Raw genomic sequence first — 26,299 nt, forward strand, 5'->3', positions numbered from 1 at the left:
TAACGGAATCGCTCCACCTGAGGGCCAACTATCTGGCTTCCAAGCTTTTGATCTGTAACCTACCATAATTACTCATCAGGCAGAACAGAAAAGGAATGCATATTTAAAAAGCTTAGATGGGTTTGTCACTGCACAGTGCTAAAAATGATCAATGGTTCAAGTTAAGCTAAAAGTGAATCTGTGGGGTGAAAAGGCATGCTAAATTAACAGCAGAACTTCAGACCTGACAGATTTACCATTCTCCACTCCACCAGCTCTCGGAGCCACACAAACGAGGACTTTCTAATGGTCACCATTTGCTTAAGCATATACATGCTCCCATGTGCCAATATCTAGGCCTGATTGGTCACCGAGACCCCAGGCATTATATAGAGGGATTGAGACTTGGCAAGGAGTGTGCAAATTCTGCAGGCAGAAGGGTTAAAGGATATAAACAGATGTGTATTGTAACTGAACTGCAACCCCCCACACTGTACTTGTGGGCTTCCGTCAGTATACGGCTTCCTACAGTCTTGAACATATATACCATATTTTCCCAGCCACCCTACATACAAAGCTAGCCGACAACTTAGCTTGTACTGGAATCTTCCTTTATTGAACAGTCACACAGATCAGGGGTTGTTCATCCATGAACGGTTCCTAAGACATCTGTTTTGGGGTTATGGTTTTCATATATATTGGTATTTTTCACAGTCACAATATTCCACATTTTTCGTTTCTTATTTGTATATTTTAAATAGGGTACTCACATTCCCTTTTATTATTTTATTAATCTTGCGGACTGAGGCTCTATTACTCAATTGTTATTTGCCCTCACACCGCAAGGCAGTGCTGTATCTTGGCCTAGGCCAACAAGGCCCAGGCCTAGGGCAGCACTTTGCAGGGGGGGCAGCAAAAAAGCTGATGGGACTGCACTGATATGCTGCCCTGATGGGCACTGATAGACTGCACTGATGGCCACTGTTGAGGCAGGACTGATAAGCTGCACTGATATGATGTACTGAGAGGCTGCACTGGTGGCCACTGATGGGGCTGTACTGATGGCCACTGATGAGGTTGCACTGATGGGCAGTAATGAGGCTGAACTGATGAGCACTGATGAAGCTGAAGTTATGGGAACTGATGAGACTGCACTGATGGGCACTGATAGACTGTGGTTGTGGTCTGTGGTTTACAGATGACAGGGCGGGTCATAAACAAAGGGTGTGGCCTTTACAGGAAGGGGTGGGTCATATTTAATTTAAGGGTGCCCAAGTTTAGTCAGGCTTAGGGCAGCACAAAACCTAAATACACCCCTGCCGCAAGGTGCATGTGTGACACTTCCGCCCTCACCTGATGGGATTGGTTTACGATGTGGATGTGTCACCGCCTCTGGGGGATATATCGGCGTGACGGCTACGTCCCGTAACAACGTCACGTATGACAAAACTGGTCGGGCAGTACCCGACATACAGCTACCACGCCCCCCCTTAGACACCGGCTTTTCATTGCATGCGGGACGCCGCGGTTTTATCTTCTGGCTTTATTGATGTGATCGTTGCAAGTCAACATATTGTAAGTGCATTTCTGAATAAACCTTTTATATATTTTATACGGGATTACACTATGGGCTCTTCATTTCCTCTTTACACATATGATAATACCCCTGGAGTTCTAATGCAAGAGGTTACAGAAGACGAATATCTCTTTCCCTGATCTTTGAAGGAGGATTTGTATCGGTATTTACATCTAAGCGTGTGTGGCCTTTCCATTAAATCGGAGGCCTATGCTTCTGGTAAGCAGCCAATTCATACATTTGTCACGGGTGTATTCCTGCTCCATCACCTCCTTGGGATTCAAGCCTCCTTTCTATCATTGTCCATCCTGGGACTTTTGCACTATCGTTGGATTTTTATGTTCTTTTGAATGGACTTTCTTTCCACATAGATGCACGATTTATGTTAAATAATTTATATATTATATGGTTTACACTATATATGTTAGCGCTGCACTATTTGCCTCTAATACAGGTCAGGGGCTGCCTGATTACATTATCATATGCAGCTGAAATTGTATACAGAAATAGAATGAACATATCTAAAGAACAACCAACACAAACAGTATACTATTTCCACTCAGCAACTAACAGATGACAGTGATTCAATCAACCTGAGCCAATTAACTAGCAGACTTTCCGTCCTCAAGCTCCTGAAATACAATACACATTATCTCAATACACAAACAATAGGGAAAGCCTGTCTCTGACATTGAAGGACATGGAACAGAAGCCAATGTGATTAACTCTTTCAATGAACATGTTCCGAATCAAATAGGAATAGTCCTCACATATTTCTCTAGATACACGGCTGACAAATATTACTGTCCCACTTGAAGCAATCCAAACCATTAAGTATCTGTCTTTCACTCCCAGTGGCGGTAAGTACCATCAAATGTATTATCTGTGCAGAGCTGCATAATGTGCCAAACTAGGCAAGAATTGCAGAAGTGGGAGTGGGAACCTGGCAAAATAAAGGTACACACTCTCAGAAAAAATAAATCCTACCAATATCATTACAGTGGGGGGGGGGGGGGGATTAGTGAAAGTTTCACTTTGGTTACACTTTAAGAATTTAAAATGTATATATTTACGTCTACTGTACACAAGTGCAACTACAACCTCACCAGTTCAGTTTCCAATGATGTGGAATTCCCTCTAGTTTCCAATGAGGCGTCATGTTTTCCTGTACACAGCCGAGGCTTCCTCTAAGCCAATGTCCTATGGGTAACTTCTGGACTGTATGATGTTTACCATCATCCAACCTTTTCTTTAGAGGTCTGGCTGGCAGGGACACATCACAGTGCTGCTGACACAAGTAGGCATTATAAACAGCAGTCTACCCTATGAAGAATTTTAATTCTGACAAAATATACCCTGCAAGGAATCATGTAATTACATATCTTTCCTGCAGCACACCTTTTTGCTTTGTTTAAGAGAAATTAACCCGAAAGTCTACTGGAGGCAGAAGTGATGTGGTGGTCAGTAGGAGGAACCAGTGGTAGTGCAGCGAGCCAAGATGAATGAGGGTCTCATAGGTGCCAGTTTCTCAGCAGACCATTCCTCTGAATGAAGCATTATTCCTTAGCAAAGGGAAGTATTTTTTATCTTCTTTTGCAGTATATTTGATATTTATTTTGGCAAATTTAAAATGAATAAAAGGATCACTTTAAAAGGTGCCCTGCCATCCTGTCCCACCAGCGGCTAAAGTGAAAAAAAACGTGAAAAGTGGGGCAAGGTAATAGAGTATACAGTTATTTTGCACGGAAAATGTAATCATTTAGCTGTGGGTTATGCTGCCACCTGTGAAACATTTATACACTATGCCAAACAGAAGCTAGCAGCTTTACACATGTACATTAGGGATAGGCTGTTTGTTTGGTTTGAACCCAAAGTCGGACTAAACATTCAATATTTGGACAAATCACGCACTATAAGGCCCCTTTCACACAGGGAGTACGTTTCAGATCCGCCTGTTCGTTTTTCAGGCGGATCTGAACGCATGCCCCATGCATCTCTATGGGGCATCTGATGTCAGCGGGGGCATGTCCGCTGACATCCGATCCATCAAAACCAGACGGATGGAAACTCTATTTTCCATCCGTCTGGTGGATTGGATCAGATGAGAACGACGGATCGATCCCCCGCTGAGATAAACGGAGTCCGTCTGACGGACTGCCCTGTGTGAAAGGGGCCTAAGGAGATTCGGCTGGAATCCTTCTGGTGAACATCCCATAAGGCATTGTAAATGGCATCATTGGATAAAGTCGCAAAACTTTGGCCAATGATGGTTTGGAGTTAAAACGATACTAAAAACACACTGTTTAATTTACATTGTCTCTTCTATTTCTGTATATGGATGATGACACCGTAATATTTGAATAAAAGAAAACCTCCAAGTACCTTTTTCCTAATTGAGCTGTCACAGGGCACAGATCTCTCCCAGCCTGTGTGCAGGGAAACATAAGCAGGAGGAGCTTCTAGTCCTCTGCTGCTGGTCACATGTTCAAAAAAAAAAAAAAAAAAAAAAAATCAGAGTAAAAAATAATTGATATCAATAAACTGTTTTAAATTGTCATACAAATATATATTTGAAATCAAATCTTTATAATCTTTTAGCAATACTATGTTGTGGGGGATTTCTGCCAGCCACAAGTTGTGTCACACCCCTCCAGCGGGTGTCTTCGAATAATAGGGAGGCGAAGCCTCCATCAATACACATGCAATATTTTGCCCCCCCTTGTGTTTAGCTGATTAGTGGGCATGGAGGAGGAGAGGGTGGGAGTGGGCTGTCATTTACCACTGTGTATACGCCCACATGTGTGAGTCACATGGGCTGCACAGATGTGATAGAGAGGAAATGCTACGCATAGAAACTCACTGAAAACTGAGCATGTGCAGAGCTGCCAAAACTGCTCTGCAAACCAATTGCAATAGGGTCATGGAATGAAGGGGGAGATAGAGATCAGTAGGATCAACCAGGTTTTTTGCAGAATACAGAAAACGAGTCCCATAGCGACTGAGTATGAACAACATGTAATACAGCATTTATTGGTAGGTTTTTTTTTTTTGTTCTTTTATAGTGCGTGAGTTCCAGTTTTCTTCAGGAAATAGAGTTGGCCAGAGTAGCTTAGTGTGCTACTATTGTTTTGTGGTTACAGTATTAGTGCTATGTACAGTACTATATACTGTACTGTATATTTGAATTTGACAGTTTGCTTCCCCGTGGACGATCGGCGGCGCGTGCTCGCCCCCTAGCTCCTCCCAGACAGATGACGTTTATTACGTGATTCTGCCTGGGGCTGCCACTTTGCCGACGTAAATATACAGTGCTTGGTCGGCAAGTGGTTAAAGAGAACCTGTCAACTGCACTATATTAATATATAGGGAACTTTTTCAAGCAAAAAAAATAAACTAAAATTGAATAAAATCCATAAAAAAAAAAAACGTATTCAAGCCCCCTACTCCCAAGTACTTTCACATATGGACATAAAGGCATAATCAGGTGACTGCACCCCAAATATTACACTCCAGAGTGACGGCAATAATTCTAGGGCTATCATTCACAGTTAAAGAGCAACTTCACCTCTGTTGAGGAAAAAAAACACATTTCCCCCTGTGATTTATGTACATTACAAAGATTTTAAACTTTGTTGCAGATTCCTACCTTTTGTTATTCTGAAGAAATCACTGTGTTTGTCTGTGTCCATGTGGGAACGTGAATCTAAAAAGGAGTGGTTTCTTAATAACCACTCAGCTGCTGCACCTGCATGGTACTAATGAGGAAAGCTGCAGGGTCTGCATCCCTGTAGATGTGGTTTCCTATTGAGAGTATCTAACTAAAAAGTAGATTTTTGTTTCAGGGGATGCCTGAAATCTAACTTGCATCTTAGTGCAGACTTCTGGGAAAATCAGTGAGCCAATTACACAAGCAGGAAAATGAGTTTTTGTACTTATCGTAAAATCCAATTCTCTGAGTTCATTGACAGACACAGCTCTCCATTATTCAGAACCACAGAGATATACTGCCCCCTACAGGAATAGGACACTAGGCAGAAAAAAGACTTGGCTACACCCATGGGCAGTCCTATGTGATATACTCTCCCCTCTCTGCTATAGGTCTTCAGTTTAGTAGAAAGAAGTGTCAGAAGTATTAAACCTCCATAGAGGGGAGGGTACTGTGTCTATCAATGAACTCTGAGAAAATTATTTAATGGGAAGTAGAAAAATCCCATATTCTCTTTTGTTCATTGATGGACACAGCTCTCCATTATTGAGAACCTCAGGGACGTCACCAAGCAGTGTCATACATGAGGGGTGGGACAACAAAAATCCCAAGGCTAAACACAATAGTCAACCATGTAAACAGGAGTTCAACAAAAATCCAACTGGAGCCCAAGCTGAACAATACACCCCCGAAGAGGGAACAGACCCTCTAAACAGCAGCCTGCAAGACATCTACCTTGTAGAATTTAGTGAAATCAGCTGAAAACGCCCAGTGGGAGGAGCGAAACATGTCAAGTGGCCACTCCTTTGTTGCCTTGGCCTTACGTTTTGGGTCATTGTCATGCTTAAAGACCTATCATTGACCCATATTTAGTGTTCTGGCTGAGGAAAGAAGATTCTCATCCAAGATTTTACAATACATGGCCCCGTCCATTGGCCCCTCAATGAGGTAAAGTCAGTCTGCACCTTTAGCAGAGAAACCGCTCCAAAGCATGTTTCCACCTTTGTGCTTGACTGTAGGAATGATGTTCTTAGGGTCATAGTCAGCATTTTGTTTCCTCCAAACACAGTGTGTCCCCCTCCTCAAGAAGGCACATATACAGTCATGCAAATTAACATCTAAATGATTTAGAGAAGGATTGGGAAAAAGTGCTGTGGTCAAATGAGACTCAAATGAGTGTTTGGAGGAAGAAAAATGTGGACTATGACCCTAAGAACACCATCCCTACAGTCAAGCATGGAGGAGGAAACATGATGCTTTGGGGCGGTTTCTCTTTTAAATGTACAGGCCTGACTTTGCTGCATTGAGGGGCCAATGGACAGGACCATGTATTGTAAAATCTTGGATGAGAACCTTCTTCCCTCAGAACACTGAAGATGGGTCATGGATGGGTCTTCCAGCATGACGATACAGAACATACTGCCAAGGCAACAAAGGAGTAGCTCAAGAAGAAACACATTAAGGTCAGGGAGTGGCCTAGTTAGTCTTCAGACCTTAAACCTATAAAAAAAAGTTATGGAGGGAGCTAAAAATTCAAGTTGCCAAAAGTCAGCCAAGAAACCTTAAGGATTTAGAGAAAATCTGTAAAGAAGATTGGACCAAAATCCCTCCTGAGATGTGTGCAAATCTGGTTACTAACTACAATAAACGTCCTACCTCTGTGCTTGCCAACAAGGGTTTCTCCACCAAGTACTAAGTCATGTTTTGCCTTGGAATTAAATACTTATTTTACTGACTGAACTGCAAACTTAATTTATAGCGTTTGTATTGTGTTTTTCCTGGATTTTTGGTTGATATTCTGTCTCTATCATATAAAATACACCCATGATAAAAATTGATAGACCCTTCATTTCTTTGTAAGAGGGCAAACTTACAAAATCTGCAGGGGATCAAATAATTATTTTACCCACTGTACCTATAGATTTGTTTCGTTCAGCCTGTGGACTGAATTAAAAACAAATTGAAGAGTTTTACAACCATGCTAAAAATTTATTGACAAATTTCCTGCTGCAAGCTAGGCCTTTCATATGCCCATTTACATGCAGTCACCAGACTCCTGTGGCAAGAATCAGTGGATTCTTGCTGCTGGGATGACCAGGGCATGCAAATAGCAGCAGCCCCTCAGCCCATTTAAAATAATGACAGGCTGACGGCAGCAACCTCTGTTTGCATGTAGCCACACACAGAGCAGTTTATCTGGGAACAGATCTCAGAGCCTAGACGTTGCGGACTGTGTTGAGGCTCAGACATCTTTCCATAACTGCACATGAAGCCTGTGTGTGGCTTCATGTGAACAGTGCCATCCACTGTCGGAGTGTCAGTTTGAATAGGCTGAAGGCTTGCTGCTATTTGCAAGCCCCAGTCGCAAGAAGTCCTTGATTCTTGCTGCTGCAATCCAGTGTAAATGGCTGCATGAGAGGCCTTATTGTAGTCTGACAGTCTGCAATGCCAGCTGTCAAAATGCACACACAGTTCTGCAATCTAATTGGATGCAGATTCTGTTCAGTTGACAAATTTCCAAACAGCTCATTCTACAAAAGTCAATTGAAAAACCGACTTATCAATCCTGGTGTTGCCTACAGTCACCCCCAAAACTAATTTTGGCAAATTCAGTAGGAATTACCTGAAACTTGGGCATGCATGGTCGGCTATAGAATCCAAAAATTTTGCATGGAATTTACCAGGTGGGTAATGTACCGTAAAGATGGAGACATACAAGTACACATCCTTAATGTCCACAGAGGCTAGTAACAAGCTGTGACAGACTTAGTATTGTTCAAAACTGTCAATTACAATAGCAGGTCTGTCATAGCCTCCCTTCATCAGGAAGACTTTGTAGCTTTTGTGGACCTGGTATTGTTTTAAATATCGATGACAATCTTGCCTCCAAAAGTAGTGAATATACTACTTTTAATGCGATGCAATTTAAACCAGTTCAAAATGAATGGGCTCAAATCGCAATTCCTAGGGTGAGCGGGCCCTTAAAGCAAAACATGTTAACACTCCTCCAAGAAGAATTGCTTAAAATGTTTTTTTTTTTTTTTTATATTTATTGTTGGCTGTGCCCCCCCCACCACCGTTATGGCCTAAGTCAAAATGACATGTACCTGGTCCTGCAGCCTCATGAATCAGCACACAGAATGGCCATGAGTGGGCTGGGTGGACAGGTACAGAATAGCATTGGATCTGGCTGCATCCAAAAAAAACACAGCTAGAGGAAGAGAACCAAGATGGCTGTGCAGGACCCACTGTATGGATGGCACCTGAACAGAATGCAGTGGAACTACACTGGATTCACTGTGTGGGTGAGTATGTTTTAGAGACAATGCAGCACTACAGTGTAGAAGGAGGAAAATAAAAATGCACCAAGCAAGTTCAAGAAGCCTACACCTCCCTGACCCTGAAAGCGGGGGGGGGGAATGCTTCACTTTATGCTAGTTCTTACCCAAAACCTTTTCCAAATAGGCCCATAAACCTACAACCTGTATAATCCAATGTAGGATTATGCCAACATACATAGGAAGTCCCTACATCTACTATCTATTGCCAATATAAAGGTGTTTGATCACCATGGCTGTCAGCCACCCTACAGTAGATAGGCATCTCCTCTCCTTTTGTTGTTAAAATCATGGCATTATATGACAACCCTACAGCCCATTTTCTGGTCAACAGTCTGCTTTCATACCCTGTGGTATTTACAAAGGGGTTCATCAGGGCTGCTCTGGTCCCCATTTAGCTACGTCATAGCAATGCTAGCTAGAGCAATCCAGGGAGACCCTAACATTCAGGGAATCTCTGTGGTGGACATCATAAATCTGGTCATTATGTAGACAACATAGGGCAGATTTACTACCTGGTGCAAGCAGAATCTGGTAAGAAGAGAGACAGAGCGCAAGCAGAATCTGGTGCAGATGTGCATAATAACCAATCAGCTTTTAGGTTTTATGGTCAAAGCCTAACTGAACAGGCAGAAGTTCAAAGCCGATTGGATACCGGGCAAAGCTGCATCAGATTTTGTCTGCACAAGGTTTAGTAAATCTCTCCGTATGTTGTTTAATGTATTTTGTCCTAAACTTGCCTTTCTTCCATATTGCCGTTTGGCCATTTGAGCCATTTTAGGGTGAAAACCACATCAAATGTGGCACTTCCAAAACACGGAACGGTTTTCCTCAATAACTTAACAAACTAGGGATCCAAATACCACAAACCTATTTAGGTTTAGGCAATCAACTACCTGACCCTCCTCCAAAGTTCTCTACACACTTAAGTAGAACTATAGGCAAAACTTTTTTTTTTCCATTTTGGATAGAGTAATGGGCCATACACACTAAGATTTTCTGAAGACTTTTTCCTTTAGACTTACCAAAACCATATAATATGAGGTCAAACCTAAACACTTTCAATTTGTATGCAATCTAACAGGCCCTTGCACTACATAGAAAAGGTAAATCTGAAGGGAAAAGTCTTCAGAAAATCTTATAGTGTGTATGGCCCTTAAGGAAGGTTTATAACACATGTACATTTTTGACATCTGTTTCCCATTGGGGAGATTTACCTTCAATTCCTGTCCAACAGTCAAAACAGGAAGTGAGGGGAAATCTCTGCAAATTAAGGGAGTCTCTTGGGGCTCCCCAGGTCACCAGAACTAGTGACCCCAATCGGAAGTTTACCCCTCAAATACTTTTCTGGAGACAACCCAAAATGTAGGTTTTCCTTTTATTTTCAATGGTAAACTGGTAAAAAAAAAAAAGAGGATGAATCTCCCTAATGGAGACACAGACAGCAAGAAAGAATGACAGATGTCCTAATCCCTCTTCACTTTATCCAAAACTAAAAACTAAAAAATTTTGCCTTTATACTCTAAAGAATTATTTTCTAAAAAAAAAAAAAAAAAAAGAAGACACTCCTGGCTAGAATTCACAGCCATATCAAACATGGGTATACTTCCACATTTTCTATTCAGATTTTAAGCACTCCCCAACACTGTCCCCAAGACCTTCTTCACTAGACTTCAGTTCAGACGGTTCTGATTTGCTATGTATGATGTCATTTTTTTTCCCTTGCCTATGTTAGGACATTTTGATTCATTGCAAGCAATCAGGGGGCTTAGGCCTTTCCCATTTAGAAATGTATTACAGGGCTAACCCACATCCTAGACTGGATATTTCACAGCATGGCTAGACTCTGGTTTGGCTGTTTTGTCCCCTCTCCCCTTATCCACACTTCCCTGGATACACCCTTGTGACAACCCTCACCTCCACACCCTTCAGATATGATAGTAAGATTTATTCTCTCCCACGGGCCTTCATGTAACCTCTGTCTTAAGGTGGGTGAATGGGTATCTTTCCCCTATTTCTTCAGCACTACAGGATGGTCTTCCTGTCAGCTTTAATAGTGGACCAACCCGTCTTACCCAGTCATTGGCTCCAATACTTTCAGCTGAACCCATCTCAACAAATCAGGATCCATTTCTAGAGGTAGATAGAGCTAGAGAGACATGAACGCCTCCTCCCTACATTTCTACTTGGTAAAGGAATATAAACTGTCGTTTTTCTGATGACCACCTCTACAGATAGTGCTCACTTTGACACAAGCTTAGCATTGTGACTGCAGCTAATGAGAACATTCAGGATCAAACGCATTGTTAGAATGCACACAGTTTGGTCCAAATCTATATTTGGACACAGGCACAATTTTCATACTTTTGGCTCTGTATGCCATCTCCTCTTCTGCTCTATTATTACATAATAACACAGGGATAAGGTGGTACTTCGACCTAATCAGTCGTTCCTTCCTAAGGTAGTTGACATTGTGTTACCTTTACTTTGCCCTAAACCTCAGCATCCTAAGGAGTATGCCTTGCAATCTTTGGATGTGGTTCAGGCAATCAGGGTTTATTTAGAGACCACCGAGTCCTTTAGAACATCAGACGCTCTTTTTGTCCTTACTGATGGACTTCGTAAGGATTTGGCTGCGTCTGCTGCAACCATTTCCAGATGGATTAGGCAGACGGTGGTACAAGTCTATTCACTGAGGGGTCAGGTTCCTCCTTTCCCAGTGAAGGCTCATTCTACAAGAGCGCTGAGTGCCTCTTGGGCTTTTCACCATCAGGTGTTGGTGCTACAAATTTGCAAGGCGGCAACTTGGTCTAGGAGTCCTAAAGATAAGGATCTAGGTCTGTCAATGAACGATAGATAAAGCAGGATTTTTGTAAGAACTTTCAATGAAATCTTTTCTGAAGTTCGACAGACGCAGCACCTGCCCCTCTACTTCTGAGGTATGGGGTTTTTTGTCTTCTAAACACTGCTTGCAACTAAACTGTTTGATAGCAATGTCTGAGGGGTTATGCCTGCAGGGACAGCCCCCATAGGTGTGGTTAAGTTTTTTTTCCTGCCTAGTGCCTATTCCTAGGAGGAGGAGCATAACCCCTATGAGTCATGAAGATAAGGAGCTGCGCCTGTCGATGAACGATAGAGAAAAATGTTTTTGCACTTTTTTTATTGACGCTCAGAATTGAGAAACCCAGACATTGGAGATCGGATCTCACCTTTCATTAACCACTTCCCGACCACCCCTGCCTGCGGCAGGGTGGCTCTGCTGCGCAAAAAGACGTAAACCTGGGTCGAGCGCGTGATGCGCTCCCGCCCCCACTCGGCAGCGGGGAAGCCGATGTACGGGGCCGGCGGCTCCGATTGCCGCCTGACACCGGCGATTGCTCCCTGCTGAGAGAGAAGGACGGGCAGCTGTTGTAAACACAGCTGACCGTTCTTCTACCTGAAATGATCATAGAGCCCATGTGATCCTTCTATATTGGATTACGTCTATGGTCATTTCAGAATTCACAAGCCCCCGCAATTAGAATCACTTCCCTAGGCTCACATTTAACCCTTTGATCACCCACAGGGTTAACCCCTGCCCTGTCAATAGCATTAGTACAGTAACAGTGCATATTTTTAGCATTGATTACTCTAGTAATGTAACTGGTACCCCCAAAAGTGTCAGTTAGGGGGGTCCGATCTGTCCACTGCAATCCCCCCCCCAAAAAAAAAAAAAAAAAAAAAAAAAAAAAAAAAAAGAAGATCGCCACCATTACTAGTAAAAAAAAAATAAAAATGACAATTCTTTCCCGTAGTTAGTAGACGCAATAACTTTTGCGCAAAACAATCAAAATATGCTTATTGCGATTTTTTTTTTACCAAAAATATGTAGCAGAAAACAAATTGGCCTAAAATGTTCAAAAATTTGGATTTTTACATTTTTTTCTTTTTGAGAATGTCATATAGCAGAAAGTGAAAAATATGGTTTTCTTTTTTCAAAATTGATGCTCTTTTTCTGTTTATAGGGGGGGGGGGGGAAATTGCATAGGTAATCAAATGCCACCAAAAGAAAGCTCTATTTGTGGGGAAAAAAAGGACATCAATATTATTTGGATACAGCGCAATTGTCCGTTAAAATAACGCAGTGCCGAATCGCAAAATAGGGCCTGGTCAGGAAGGGGGCAGATCCTTCCGGTCTTAAAATGGTTAAGGAATACATTCCCATTATTCAAATGGGGGAACCGACAACTTTGTTACATGATAAACAAAAAACATATCTCTACATGGAGTATTTGGACCACATACATAACACCTGACCGATTTAAGAACCCCTTGTAGCATTACCGTCAGTTGCCCTATAGACCGAGTGTAGAGATTATGCCATCTCTTACCCTACACCCCTGTCCTCCCCCAACCACCTTCTTCCTCCTATCCCAGAATCTCGCTTGACTTTATTTCCCTTTTCTACTTGAAAACTCTTCTCATTTCCTCCAACCACACACCTTATAAAAGGGTACTTCTTTTATGGACCTGGACTTCTTTGGTTTCAGGCCTAAAACCAGTGTATGTTGGATGATTTATTCTGTGTTATTTGTATTGTCATATTGTATCACATGTCCATCTTCTTTATCCCACTTGTACTGTGCTTGCCTGAAGTTTAGATTTAAAATGTCATTTAAAAGGCAAAAACTTTTTTTTAAGTTTAGGATAAGGAAGATGGGGGGTATGGAATAAGAACAACTGTCAGTTTTCTGTGCCCCCCATTAGGAAGATTCACATTCTGTCTTGCTAGGGTTATCATGAAAAGTCAAAGAAAATCCCAAAATTTTAGTTGATATCCGAACACGAATCTAGGGGAAATCTTCCAACAGGAACACTAGTTCTATCGACCGTGGTGACACCAGGATTTCCTCTCACTTCTTGTGTTGGTTCTCACTTCTTTTCTCTTCACAAAAATGAAAACAAAACAAGGGATTTTTGACTTACCGTAAAATCTATTTCTCTGAGGTTCATTGACGGACACAGCTCCTGATCTAATTAACCATTGGGCTATACTGCCCCTTACAGGAGTAGGACACTAGGCAGAAAAAAGTCTGGCTACACCTATGGGCAGTCTCAGGGGGTATACTCCCTTCTCTCCGCTATAGGTACTCAGTTTTGTTGCAAGCAGTTCAGAAGAATTACAACTCCACAGATGGATGGGTGTTGTGGCCATCGAACATCAGAGAAATAGATTTTACAATAAGTCAAAAATCCCATTTTCTCTTTCATTCATTGACAAACACAGCTCCTGATCTTCTTAACCATTGGGACATCTCAAAGCAGTGGTAAACATGAGGGGTGGGAACAGAGAAAAATAAATTCCCAAGGCCAACTATAGCCAACCAGGTAAACAGGAGCTCAACCAAAACAACTGGAGCTCACCTGAAAAAAAAAAAAAAAAAATACACCCCTCAAAGAGGACCAGGTCCTCTAAACAGGAGCCTGCAAAACCTTGTGGCCAAAGGAAGCCCCCTCAGATGCCAACACATCCATTTTATAGAACTTTGTCATAGTGTGCACCGACGACCAGGTGGCCGCCTTGCAAACCTGCGTTACTGAGGCCTGATGACGGAAGGTCCAGGAGGCACTGAGTGCCCGAGTAGAGTGTGCGTTGACAGTGAAAGGAGGAACCTGGCCCTTGATGGAATAGGCCTGAATCACTGTTTGTCTGATCCATCTGGAAATGTTCGCAGAGGAAGCGGACAACCCTTTCCCAGGCTCATCCATAAGCACATATAGCAAGTCTGATTTCCTAAAAGACTCCGTAGTTGCCAGGTACACCCTAATCGCCCGAACCCCATTTAAGCCATGCAAAGCAATTTCCTTTCGAATGTTTTGACCTGTGACACAGGGAAGGCAACACAATGTCTTTATTCAGATGAAAATCAGAGACAACCTGAGGAAGGAACGACGGACAGGGACGGAGAACCACCTTATCACTGTGAACCACCAAGTAAGGTTAACGACCGGTACAGCCCCCCAAAGCCAATTGCCGGCGGTGCACTCCCTCACCAGCTCAGCACCCTGCCCCCACCCTAGGCGGTGAACCAGGCCATCCCACAGCCCCATTGTCAGTGGAGGGGCAAGATGGCCCACAGGGACCACCAGACCGATAAGGGGGTGCCTAACAGGAAAGAAGGGGAACCGACCTTCCTAAGTAGGGGCCCACGTCCCTCTAAAACCCTCCAGCGGGACAGTTACCATACCACGAACCAGGCGGGCTCGGCTCCAGACAGCACCTCCTCTACATCAAAATGGGGGGGCTGTCAATCAGGAGGAATGCTGCGACTCAGGCCGAGACCCGGTCGTGTGCAACCTCGTGAGAAGTTTAATTCGGAGGCCAGCCCCCGCCCGGTGATGCTGCCGCGGCCAACCTAGCGCAGAGTTGAGGTCTGCACGCACTTGCTGGCCAGACTGGGGTGGCCACTGGATCTAGATTATCCAACCCGCCGCCCAGTCCGGCAGTTGATTGTAGAGCTCACAGGAAAAAATTCTAAAAAGAAAAAAATTGTCAGAGATCCCAGCAAGGAACTAGGTCCTGACTAGGCAGAAAAAAAAAAAAAACAAGTACCTATAGCAGAGAGGGAGTATAACCCACCAACCCCCCCCCCCCAGGCTTTTTTCTGCCTAGTGTCCTACTCCTGTAGGGGGCAGTATAACCTAATAGATAAGATCAGGAGCTGTGTCAGTCAATGAGCGAAAGAGAAAAAAATTTCCTTTTCATAAAACCATACAAATTATTCACAGGACACTGCAAAGAAAACACTGACAGTCCAGTCAGGGTAGCAAGATAATGCAACTGGATAACAGACCGTCGATACATACACATATATACAAATTTTATTTTTTTCAATGTCATAATATCCCCATACATATTTTTACAAAACGAGAAAGGTACAAAACAAAATACAAGAGTGAAATAGATACAAAAACTATATCAGACAAACATTCAAATGTGTGTGAAGGAAATCACAAATGCTATTAGTGTTCATTTGTGAGTTAGTTAATATATACCATAATTATATCAAATTGTTATATTACCTGGACATAACTGAATAATAAAAACACAAAAATAGTGAACATGTAGTCGGGAGTACACCCATGTTTTCCACCAGGTCAGTGAATGAGAACAAAGGATACATTTTTTTTTTTAATGCATTAAAACCTTAAAGAGCTTTATACAAAATGCTTCAAGGCCACTGTAAACAGCAATTCCTAAGCCATTCTTTTTTTTGTTGAGGTAACAATCTCGGTTTAGAAATAAATCATGGCAATCTGAATGCAAAGTAAAATAATGGCAGAAAGTACTGCAGAAAAGTAGTGCTGACCAAGAAGTCATATAATTGTCCCTGAAAAAGCATACTGATCTAAAATGATAGACTAGGCTACAACACAAGGCCCAACCTCAAATAAGTATTTATACAAAGCCCATTTTAGCTATGTGTTAATCAAATGGCATGCCACATTAACAGTGGCAAGTAAACTTTTATAGGATTCATTCCCAAGTACCGGTCGAAATTTATGCAGCGATTTAGCCAAATTGTTCATGCCTTTTGAAAATATCATTAAAAATAGTGTTAAGAGAATTGGAGTGCTGTAGTCTATCACCGATTGCTATCAAATACGATACTCTAATAAACTCTCTGCCTAATGAACTATCTGTGTTTGTTCAGCTTCATAGATTTACAACAGCCAAGAAACATGAAGCGACACCCTTAAAAAACACACAAATACTTATTAACCATGCAATAAAATATTAAGCCAGTAAAGCAAATAGCTGGCACCATAGCAGCTTTGTAAAAACAGAAAACATTAAAATAAAAATACTGCAGAGCCCATTTGTTCCTTGTGCTCAAATATATTTCTGGATCTCGGTTTTTACTGCCACCTGTGGCCCCATTGGGTACATAGCCTTTTATGTCTTATAAATCGGATTACATGACACCAGGACAGGGCAGGGAAAACAAACAGACACAGCAAGAAAACTAGGGATGCACCGATCCGACTTTTTAGGTCCCGATCTTTTGCTTTGTGAAATCGCCGATCCCGAGCAAAACCGGATTGGCTCGTGGATCTGTTAATTTTACCGATCCCCCGACCCAGCTATTATGGCCATATCGGTGCCGATATCCGATCCGAATATCGGATTGGTGCATCTCTAAAGAAAACCCCTTTTTTTGTACAGTAGAGAAAGCTAGAACCCCCCAAAATTTTCCATTTTATGACCCCCCCACAGGAGACATGACCTCACTACCCGTCTTGGTGACATAGTCCTTAGAAAAGGAAGTGAGGGACACCTACCCAACAAGGCTTCAGACAGCAGTAAAGACCTGATGGAGGTTGCAGTCCTCTTCCTCTCTATCGAAACATTACAAAAAGGTTTTGGCTGAATTTTCACTTCAACTACTAATTTTTTTTCAGAAAGTCTATTGCTATCAATACCCTGATCGTTATTATTTATATAGCTTAACTAATAATCGCACAACAGATCTTGAAACAAACAGTGTGGTATTTAAATAAAGCATAAACTGTACAATTCAAAAGAACAGTGGAAGCCACTGAAGCATTCGTTTTGAGTTTCAATTCCATGTTGAAGTTCCAACATTTAAATGGACAGAGAGCCAGGTCATGTTTTATCCATATAAACAGAAATAGTTGCTCACATTCCACAGAATGAGGAAAAAAAAAAAAAAGAAATACACAATGTTAAGCTGGAAAAGCTAGTACAGACTGTGCTCAAATTTTTAAAGTAGTTAAAATTGTTTTTTCTTTTTTTAAATATATAAAGTAAAAATGTTTGTGGTAATTCTGTCCAAAGAAAGGTCTAACTATTGCACATAAGGTAGCAGGAAATTAAAGCTCTCACAAAAGGCAAATTTTCACTGCCAAAATAAAGAGTAAAACAATACAAATACTACAGGCACTATCACTCAATGGTATTATGTAGGGTTACTTATCTTTGTGAGATTAAGATTCCTAGCAACAAATCACTAACTCACTTAAATGTAATCCATGAGGCCAAGTGAAAATAGTAATAAAATGCCTCAGTTTGATGGAAAATGATACGCAACCAAAGGCATAATATAGATCGTTTTAAAAAGAATACAAGTTAAAAACAAACACAAAAAAACTAGATGAGCAGTAGGACAAGAAGCCGTTTTCAGTAAACATTCAGAATTTCTTTTAAACTTTGGTAGCTGGTCTATAGCAAGCATCTGGCTGCCACATACGAAGGTCCACGAGGACCTGGTTAAGCTTTTGCATCCAGAGATTTCGTTCATCTTTAGTGTCTGCAGATAACCAGTTCCTAGGAGGTAAACAAAAAAGGGTGTATTAGAAAATATGGCTGAAAACATTGTTTCAGTACAAGAGAACATGTGCCCAGAATATTCACAATTAAGTATTTACATATTCTGCTCAGCAGAAAAAGCAAATTAAAACAAGCCTTTATTCACCTCTGTAGCTATAGGCATTGTGGAAATGAATCTTCAAATGTCACGACAGACACAAAACCAGAGCTAGACTTTTGGGTAATGATTTCTAGTTTTCCAGGACAGCGTATGAGAGACTGGCACCTCCTCCAGCAGAAACAGGAAATGCATCCACAAAAACACTTTACAAGAGAGTTCTCTGCCAAACTGATTTAGCCAGTTGTAAAACCAGAACATGAAAGGGGACTGTAAAGGATTTTTTTTCCCTTAAAGAAAACAACAAATATCTCTATACTTACCAGCTCTGTGCAATGGAATTGCACAAAGCGGCACCAAGCCTCCTCTTCTCGGGTCCCCCGCCGGCTCCTCCTATCTGTCCAGTGCCCCTGCGGGAAGTCACTTCCCATGGGGGCACTCGTGCATGCTCAGACCTGCCTCCTTGTCGTTGGAGTTGACAGGAGCAGGAACCAATGAGGAGACAGCGGGTTCAGGTAAGAATAAGGGGGGGTGGGGGAATCATGCAGACGAAAAGGTTTTTTACCTTAATGCATAGAATGATTTCCCAAATCACCATAAGAGAAGTGAGAACTACTAAATTAGAGGGGGAAAAGCCTGAAGAACTCTCCTTCCCACACAGTGCAGACTATGAAATTAATCAATGGGGGGGGGGGGGACAGCTCCCAAAATGGTCTTTTTGCATTCACACAACCTTTCCTAGGAGGCTTGGTTAGAAAAGACACCTGCAGGCCCTGCCCACTTGCCCTTGCACTGCTATAGCCACACAACTAGGGGCTGCCTCTATCAGGAAGGGTCATTACCCAACACAGACTTTCTGCCTAGTGCTGTTGGTAAAGTGAATTCAGCCTGAAGCATCCCCAGTGGGGACATTTCTTTACTGCCCCCAGAAGGGGTCAACATCAGCCCAGGGTGCAAGTCACCTCCCAGTACTGGCCTTCCTTAGGCACAGAGGAGGAAGTGGGCCCAGACCTTTTACTCCATAATGAGGAAGAGATATGGGGAGTCGGTGGCAAAAACGGAAGAGAACATCACCATCAAGGAGAATGAGGAAGGTCAGTGGAAGACTGCAGACTAGAATTCTGAACGGAGCTTCTTTCTACCCTTTCTGGAAACAGAATTTGTGAATCACAGCTCCACTCCTTACTTTTTATAGCAGCTTACATCTTGAGTGTCTGTTGCAATGTGCCAGCCCTCAAATGTAAACAAACAGCAGGTGTTTCTAAGCTGTTAGAAAATGACAAACTCAACTTTAGCCACTTTACTACCAGTCACGTAACCTCTACGTCGGCTGACTTTGAGTGGTTATACCGGGATGATGCCTCTAGCTAGAGGCATCATCCCGGTACCGTTGTTTGAAGCCGACGGTCGGCTTTCTGTCGGTAACGATCGATGCGGCTCGGGAGCCGCTCGATCGTTACCCGGGGGGGCGGGAGGGGACGTCCCCCCCCCTCCCGCCGCCTTCCGCGGCTTTGCTCGGGGCTACCGTCCCACCGGGAGCCCCGAGCACCCAGCCGGCACGTCCGCCGGCTGGATGGAGTCCCGATGAATGCCGGAAACGGCATCGATCGGGTCTCCGATGACGTAACCCGGAGGCGGCGTCCATGACGTCACGTCCGGGTTACTGTGCTGCAAAAGGCGGCAGATTTGAAAAACGGCTGTATGCAAAAATGCCGTTTTCGGCGTTTTGCATACAGGGAAGTGTAGTGGAGGGGTCTAGGGTCTTTTAGACCCTCGATCCCTCCATAAAGTGTACCTGTCACGACATATTGCTGTCACCAGGGATGTTTACATTGCTTGTGACAGCAATAAAAGTGATCAGATTTTTTTTTTTTTTTTTAAAAACCTGTAATAAAGTTTAAAAAAAAAAGAAAAAATAAATAGGAAAAAAAAAAAAAAAAAAAAAATTTAGCCGTCCCCGTCACCATTAGCTCGCGCACAAAAAAAAACGTATACGCAAGTCGAGCCGCAAATGAAATCGCTGTTCAAACCACACATGTGAGGTATCGCCGCGATCGCCAGAGCGTGGGCAATAATTAAAAAAAAAGAGCTACACTCTAACTCTAAACTGGTAACCGTTAAATAAATTTAAAGCGTCGCAGATTGAGATCTCTATTGACCGTAGTTTGTCGCCATCCCACGGGGGGGCGCAATTTTAAACCGTAACATGTTTGGTATCTATTTACTCGGCGTGACATCATCTTTCACAATATACAAAAAAAATGGGCTAACTTTACTGTTTAGTATTTTTTAAATGCAGTGAAATGTGATTTTTCAAATTTTTTCCAAAAAAATGGCGTTTTAAAGACCGCTGCGCAAATACCGCGTGACAAAAAATTTTGCAATGACCGACATTTTATTCTCCAGAGTCTTTGCTAAAAAAATATATATAATGTTTGGGGGTTCTAAGTAGTTTTCTAGGAAAAAATACTGGTTTTAACTTGTGAACAAAAAGTGTCCGAAATAGGGCTGGGGCTAAAGTGGTTAGAGTATCCGTTATGATCTCAGAGGATGAATTACTTTACAGCAAAAAGGTAGCTATAAAGATAAGTGAGGACTTGTTAAAAAAAAAAAAATTTGCAGTTTTGGGAAAAAAAAAAACCACACACACACACGTCCATAGCAAGCCCATTTGTGCACTTTAATAACAATAGTTGCAAGAATTATAAGATATTGGTTATGTAGGAGATACAGATTTTTAATAGGTAATTAATGCAGATTGTCATTTTCCACCTTCAAATTATAATTCACAACACGCCCTTCAATGAAGAGGAAGTGATAGGAGAAATAAAAAGCACTAAGCTCTAAATCACGGCTTTAACCGGACAGTCCATTTGTACCATCTCGCAACAGCTTCACAACGCAGTGCCCAGTGCCAGAAGGTCTAGCCCCATATGTCCTGTCCAGCAGGGTCTGGGTACAGCCTCCAAAGCTTGCGCTAAGGAGCTGATGATTTGGATAACTGCTATGTAGAGACCAGCTCAAGAACTGATACAGCAAAAAATATTGCCTGAAGTCACCATGGAAAAAACCACCAGCAGTGTAGCAAAACAATCTTACAACTTCAACCACACTTATAGTTAAAAATCAGAGCACCAAAAAGCTAATGGGTTACTGCACTTGGCAAAAGAATCGGCACTCAAACAAGTCTCTCTTTTTATTTTTGAGTAAACTATAGTCACATACCTAGAAAAAGATATAATCAAAGAGACCTAGTATGCAAGACTAAATACTCTAAAGTGTATGAAAAACCTCAAATTATCCTCTCTTACTTGTTCTCTTTTTGTCTGCTAGATGTACCCTTAAAAGCATTTTATCTCGGTGTGATCCAGTGAGGGAAAAAAGTATTTGATCTCCTGCTGATTTTGTACGTTTGTCCACCGACAAAGAAATGATCATTCTATAAATTTAATGTTAGGTCTATTTTAGCAGTGAGAGACAGAAGAACAAAAATATCCAGAAATACGCATTTTAAAAAAGTTATTTCACTCATTAAAATGCAAATCAATGCATGAGTATTTGATCCCCTATCAATTTGCCAGATTTCTGTCTTTTTTATAGGTAACGATCTGAGATTAGAAGCATGCTTCTAAAGGGAGTGCTCCTAATCTCAGCTTGTTACCTATAAAAAAGACACCTGTCCACAGAAGCAATCAGATTCAAATCTCTCCACCATGGCCAGGACCAAAGAGCTGTCCAAAGATGTCAGGGACAAGATTGTAGACCTACACAAGGCTGGAATGAGCTACAAGGCCATCACTAAGAAGCTTGGTGAGAGAGTGACAACAGTTGGTGCGATTATTTGCAAATGGAAGAAACAAAATAACTGTCAGTCTCCCTCGGTCTGAGGCTCAATGCAAGATCTCACCTCGTGGAGTTTCAGTGATCATGAGAAAAGTGAGGAGTCAGCCCAGAACTACACAGAGAATCTTGTCAATCATCTCAAGGCAGCTGGGATCATAGTCAACAAGAAAACAATTGGTAACACTACGCCGTGAAGGACTAAAATCCTGTAGCGCCCACAAGGTCCCCCTGCTCAAGAAAGCACATGTATGATGAACGATTCAGAGGAGAACTTGGTGAAAGTGTTGTGGTCAGATGAGACCAAAATCGAGCTCTTTGCCATCAACTCAACTTTCCATGCTTGGCGGAGGAGGAATGTTGCCTATGACCCCAAGAACACCAACCCCACCATTAAACATGGATGAGGAAACATTGTGCTTTGGGGGTGTTTTTCTGCTAAGGGGACAGGACAACTTCACTGTATCAAAAGGGACAAGGCCATATACCGTCATATCTTGGGTGAGAACCCAATGCCCTCAGCTAGGGCATTGAAAATGGGTCGTGGAAGGTTATTCCAGCATGACAGTGACCCAAAACACATGGCCAAGGCAACAAAGGAGTGACTCAAGAAGAAGCATATCAAGGTCCTGGAGTGGCCTAGCTAGTCTCCAGACTTTAATCCCATAGAAAATATGTGGAGGGGATCTGCAAAGAGGAGTGGGACAAAATCCCTCCTAAGATGTGTGAAAACCTGGAGGCCAACTAAAAGAAACATCTGACCTCTCTGATTGCCAATAAGGGTTTTGCCACCAAGTACCAAGTCATGTTTTGTGAAGGTGAATGCCTATTTCACTCATTAAAATGCAAATTTATAACTTTTTTTGAAATTAGTTTTTCTGGGATATTTTTGTTATTCTGTCTCTCACTGTTAACCACTTAAGCCCCGGAGGATTTGGCTGCTAAAGGACCAGGGGTTTTTTTGCGATTTTTTACTGCATGACTTTAACGGACAATTGCGCGGTCGTGTGACGCTGTACCTAAACGAATTTGACGTCCTTTTTTTCCCACAAACAGAGCTTTCTTTTGGTGGTATTTGATCACCTGTGCGATTTTTTGATCACGCGCTATAAACAAAAAAAGAGCGTAAATTTTGCAAAAATAACAATATTTTTCACATTTTTTTATATGAAATTCCCCAAAAAAAAAAGTAAAAATCAAAATTTTTTAACATTTTTCGGCCAATTTGTTTTATGCTACCTATGTTTGGTAAAAAAAAAAATCGCAAAAAGCGTATTTTGATTGGTTTGCGCAAAAGTTATCGCGTTTACTAACAAAGGGAAAGATTGTCATTTTTGGTGTTTTTTTTTTTTTAACGCGTAATGGCGGCGATCTGCGATTTTTTTTTTTCGGTACTGCGACATTGCGGCGGACAGATCGGACCCTTGACTGACATTTTTGACACTTTTGGGGTTACCAGTGACATTACTGCAGTAATCAGTGCTATACATATGCACTGTTACTGCAAAAATGACACTGGCAGGGAAGGGGTTAACTTTATTGGACAGGGAGGGGTTAAGTGTGTCCTAGGGGCGTGATTCTAACTGTGTAGGGACATTCCTATTGGTGTAAAAGCAAAGATCAACCGTTCTACATAGTAGAACGGACAGATCTTCACTTTTACACAGGGAGAACTGACAGGCAGCTTGTTTACACAAGCCGCTCTGTCTTTCTCCCTTCACAGGAGCGATCGCAGTGTGACTGGCGGACATCGAGTCCGCCGGTCACACGCACTGACTTGCCTGTGAACGAGCCGCGGCGGGCGCGCACCTCGGCGGGCGCGCGCCCGCCCGCGATAGGCTCGCAAGTCAGTGACAGGCGAGTGACGTACCGATACGTCACTCTGCCTGGCCGGGGCTGACCGCCGCAGTATATAGTCGTGCGGCGGTCGGCAACCGGTTAAAATAAACCTACAATACAATTATAGACTTATCATTTTCTTGTCTGTGGGCAAAAAAAAAAAAAATCAGCAGGGGATCAAATACTTTTTTTTCCCTCACTCTTAAGTGGAAAATATACTCAAACTCAATCATTCACGGGTGTCCCGTGTTTTGTACACACTTTGTGTTATCTCAGAGTCCGATTAGCCCTCCCAGTTCCTGTTTTGGGACTACAGATCAATTCGTCTATATGTTGTGTATAAAAGACTAGGGGTGCATCCAAATCATTTGTGTTATGCAAATGTGCGCTAACTAAACCGTTTTTAACGCATCCTGTTGGACAGGTTAATTTGGTTGGTAAGACTAGTTAGTGAGTTAAGCTGGGAACTTTCTCTGGATTTGTCTTTCTTGCGTTTGCCCTTCCAAGTGCCCTTGCTGGGAAGGCCAGTTATAGATGGGGGCAGGGGCCATCTCTTTGTTACTGGTGTATATATTGGTGAGGGGACACACTGTACACTTTTGCTGCATTGTGCTGTGTGTTTCAAGGTGCCTCTGTGACTTTAAGGAGGAATGAGGCTACCTCCAGGCCCACCTGCCCCCTATCTATTAGAATGCATGTACTCCCACTGTGGAGACTCAAATTCAGAAGGGTTAGGACTGCAAGTAAGACAGGGTGCCATGAAGGGGCCTTGCAGCTTCTGTATGCCTTTGCAAATTTGTGCTAACTAAACCCCTGTTTTTAGCACATACTGTTGGACAGGTTCATTCGGTTGGTAAGCAGACTGGTTGGTGAGTTAAGCTGGGAATTTTTTCTGGTTTGGTCTTTCATGCGTTTGCCCTTCCATAAGCTCCTTGCTGTGAAGGCCAGTTATAGACGGGGCAGGGACCATCTCTTTGTTCCGAGTGCATCCAAGTAGTTTAGCAAAAAACAACTATGTGCTATGTGTTGTCAGCCCACAACAGGACTTAGGAGTGGAGTGCAATCTGGCACATCAACGTGTATTTTTCTGTATTTGCAAGGTTTTTCAAGGGATGACACTGCAAACATGCACATTATGGCAAACTTTTTTTAAGTTTTCTATCCCTCACCATTCCATCCCTACTGGTGCCATCTTCTCTTGCTTCTTGTGGACACAGCATCCTTTATCATCTTTGAACAACAAAATGTTGCTAGGAGAAAGACTTTTTGTTCTAGCAGAATAGACATGCAACGTATCTTCTGCCAAAAAGCTCTACCTCCTGGCATTTGTTTTTTCAGACTTTAACCACTTTACGACTGCTCACAGTAATATTACTGCGGCAGAGTGGCTCGTTATCGTCTGACGACGTAGTACTACGTCAGACACTCCCCCTTCTGGGTGGCGCTAGCGCGCCGCCGGAGGCTCGCTCCCGCTGTTTTCATTCACAGCGGGAGTCGGGCCAGGGGAGGAGCAGCGGCGATCGCCGCTGCTCTTACCCGATCGTCGGGGATCGAGTCTGGAGATCCTCCATAGTGACAGGGAGTGACAGATCGGACTGTTCAGCATAGCTGGACATCCGATCTGTCCATGACTCACTCAGTCAACTCCACCCCCCCACACGTCAGTAAGCACCAGGCATACATTAACCCCTCCCTCTCCAATAAAATTAACCCCTTCCCTGCCAGTGTCATTTTAACAGTAACAGTGCATATATATAGCACTGATTACTGCAGTAATGTCACTGGTACCCCCAAAAGTGTCAAAAATGTCAGTCAAGGGTCCGATCTGTCCGCCGCAATGTCGCAGTCCCGCAAAAAAAAAAAAAAAAAAAAAAAAAAAAAAAAAATCGCAGATCGCCGCCATTACGCGTTAAAAAAAAAAAACACCAAAAATGACAGAAATCTTTCCCTTTGTTAGTAAACGCAATAACTTTTGCGCAAACCAATCAAAATACACTTATTGCGATTTTTTTTACCAAACATAGGTAGCAGAAAACAAATTGGCCAAAATTTTTTTAAAAAATTGGTTTTTACATCTTTTTTGGGGGGAATTTCATATAAAAAAAAATGTTAAAAATATTGTTATTTTTTCAAAATAAACGCTCTTTTTTTGTTTATAGCGCAAAAAGTAAAAATCACACAGGTGATCAAATACCACCAAAAGAAAGCTCTGTTTGTGGGAAAAAAAGGACGTAAATTTCGTTTAGGTACGGCGTCGCACAACTGTGCAATTGTCAGTTGAAGTCGCACAGCGCCGAATCGCAAAAAGTGGCCTGGACGGAAGACAGCAAAATCCTCCGGTGGTAAAGTGGTTAAATGTGTGTCCTTTTTTGGCTCTCCTAGTTGCTAAATAGGCAACATCAAGCAATATACAGACCAGCATCTGTCAGACGTCAGGAGATCATTCACCCCCTGAAGCTGAAGAATCGGACACAAGCAAAGCAAATAAATCTAAATGGATTGCCAAATAAACCTATTCAATCAGTAACCCAGCATTACTGTAATAAGAATGAATATTTAAATTGCTGCATAAGTACAGTCATGATTAGTTTGA

The 26,299-nt window shown here is 42.4% G+C and overlaps 1 protein-coding gene across 1 annotated transcript in view; it reads right to left on the reverse strand.

Moving 5' to 3' along the window:
• Positions 1-17,266: 17,266 nt before the first annotated feature.
• The window catches only part of ANLN (anillin, actin binding protein), an 84,935-nt gene continuing 75,902 nt past the window's right edge, over positions 17,267-26,299 (reverse strand). The window contains exon 24 of the mRNA XM_082259925.1: positions 17,267-17,927. Coding sequence (XP_082116051.1) covers positions 17,804-17,927 — 124 coding nt within the window. The 3' untranslated portion in view covers positions 17,267-17,803. The remainder of the gene's footprint in view (positions 17,928-26,299) is intronic.

This window comes from Pelophylax lessonae (assembly GCF_965119305.1).
Source record: "Pelophylax lessonae genome assembly, chromosome: 5".
NCBI classification, from domain to species: Eukaryota; Metazoa; Chordata; class Amphibia; order Anura; family Ranidae; genus Pelophylax; species Pelophylax lessonae.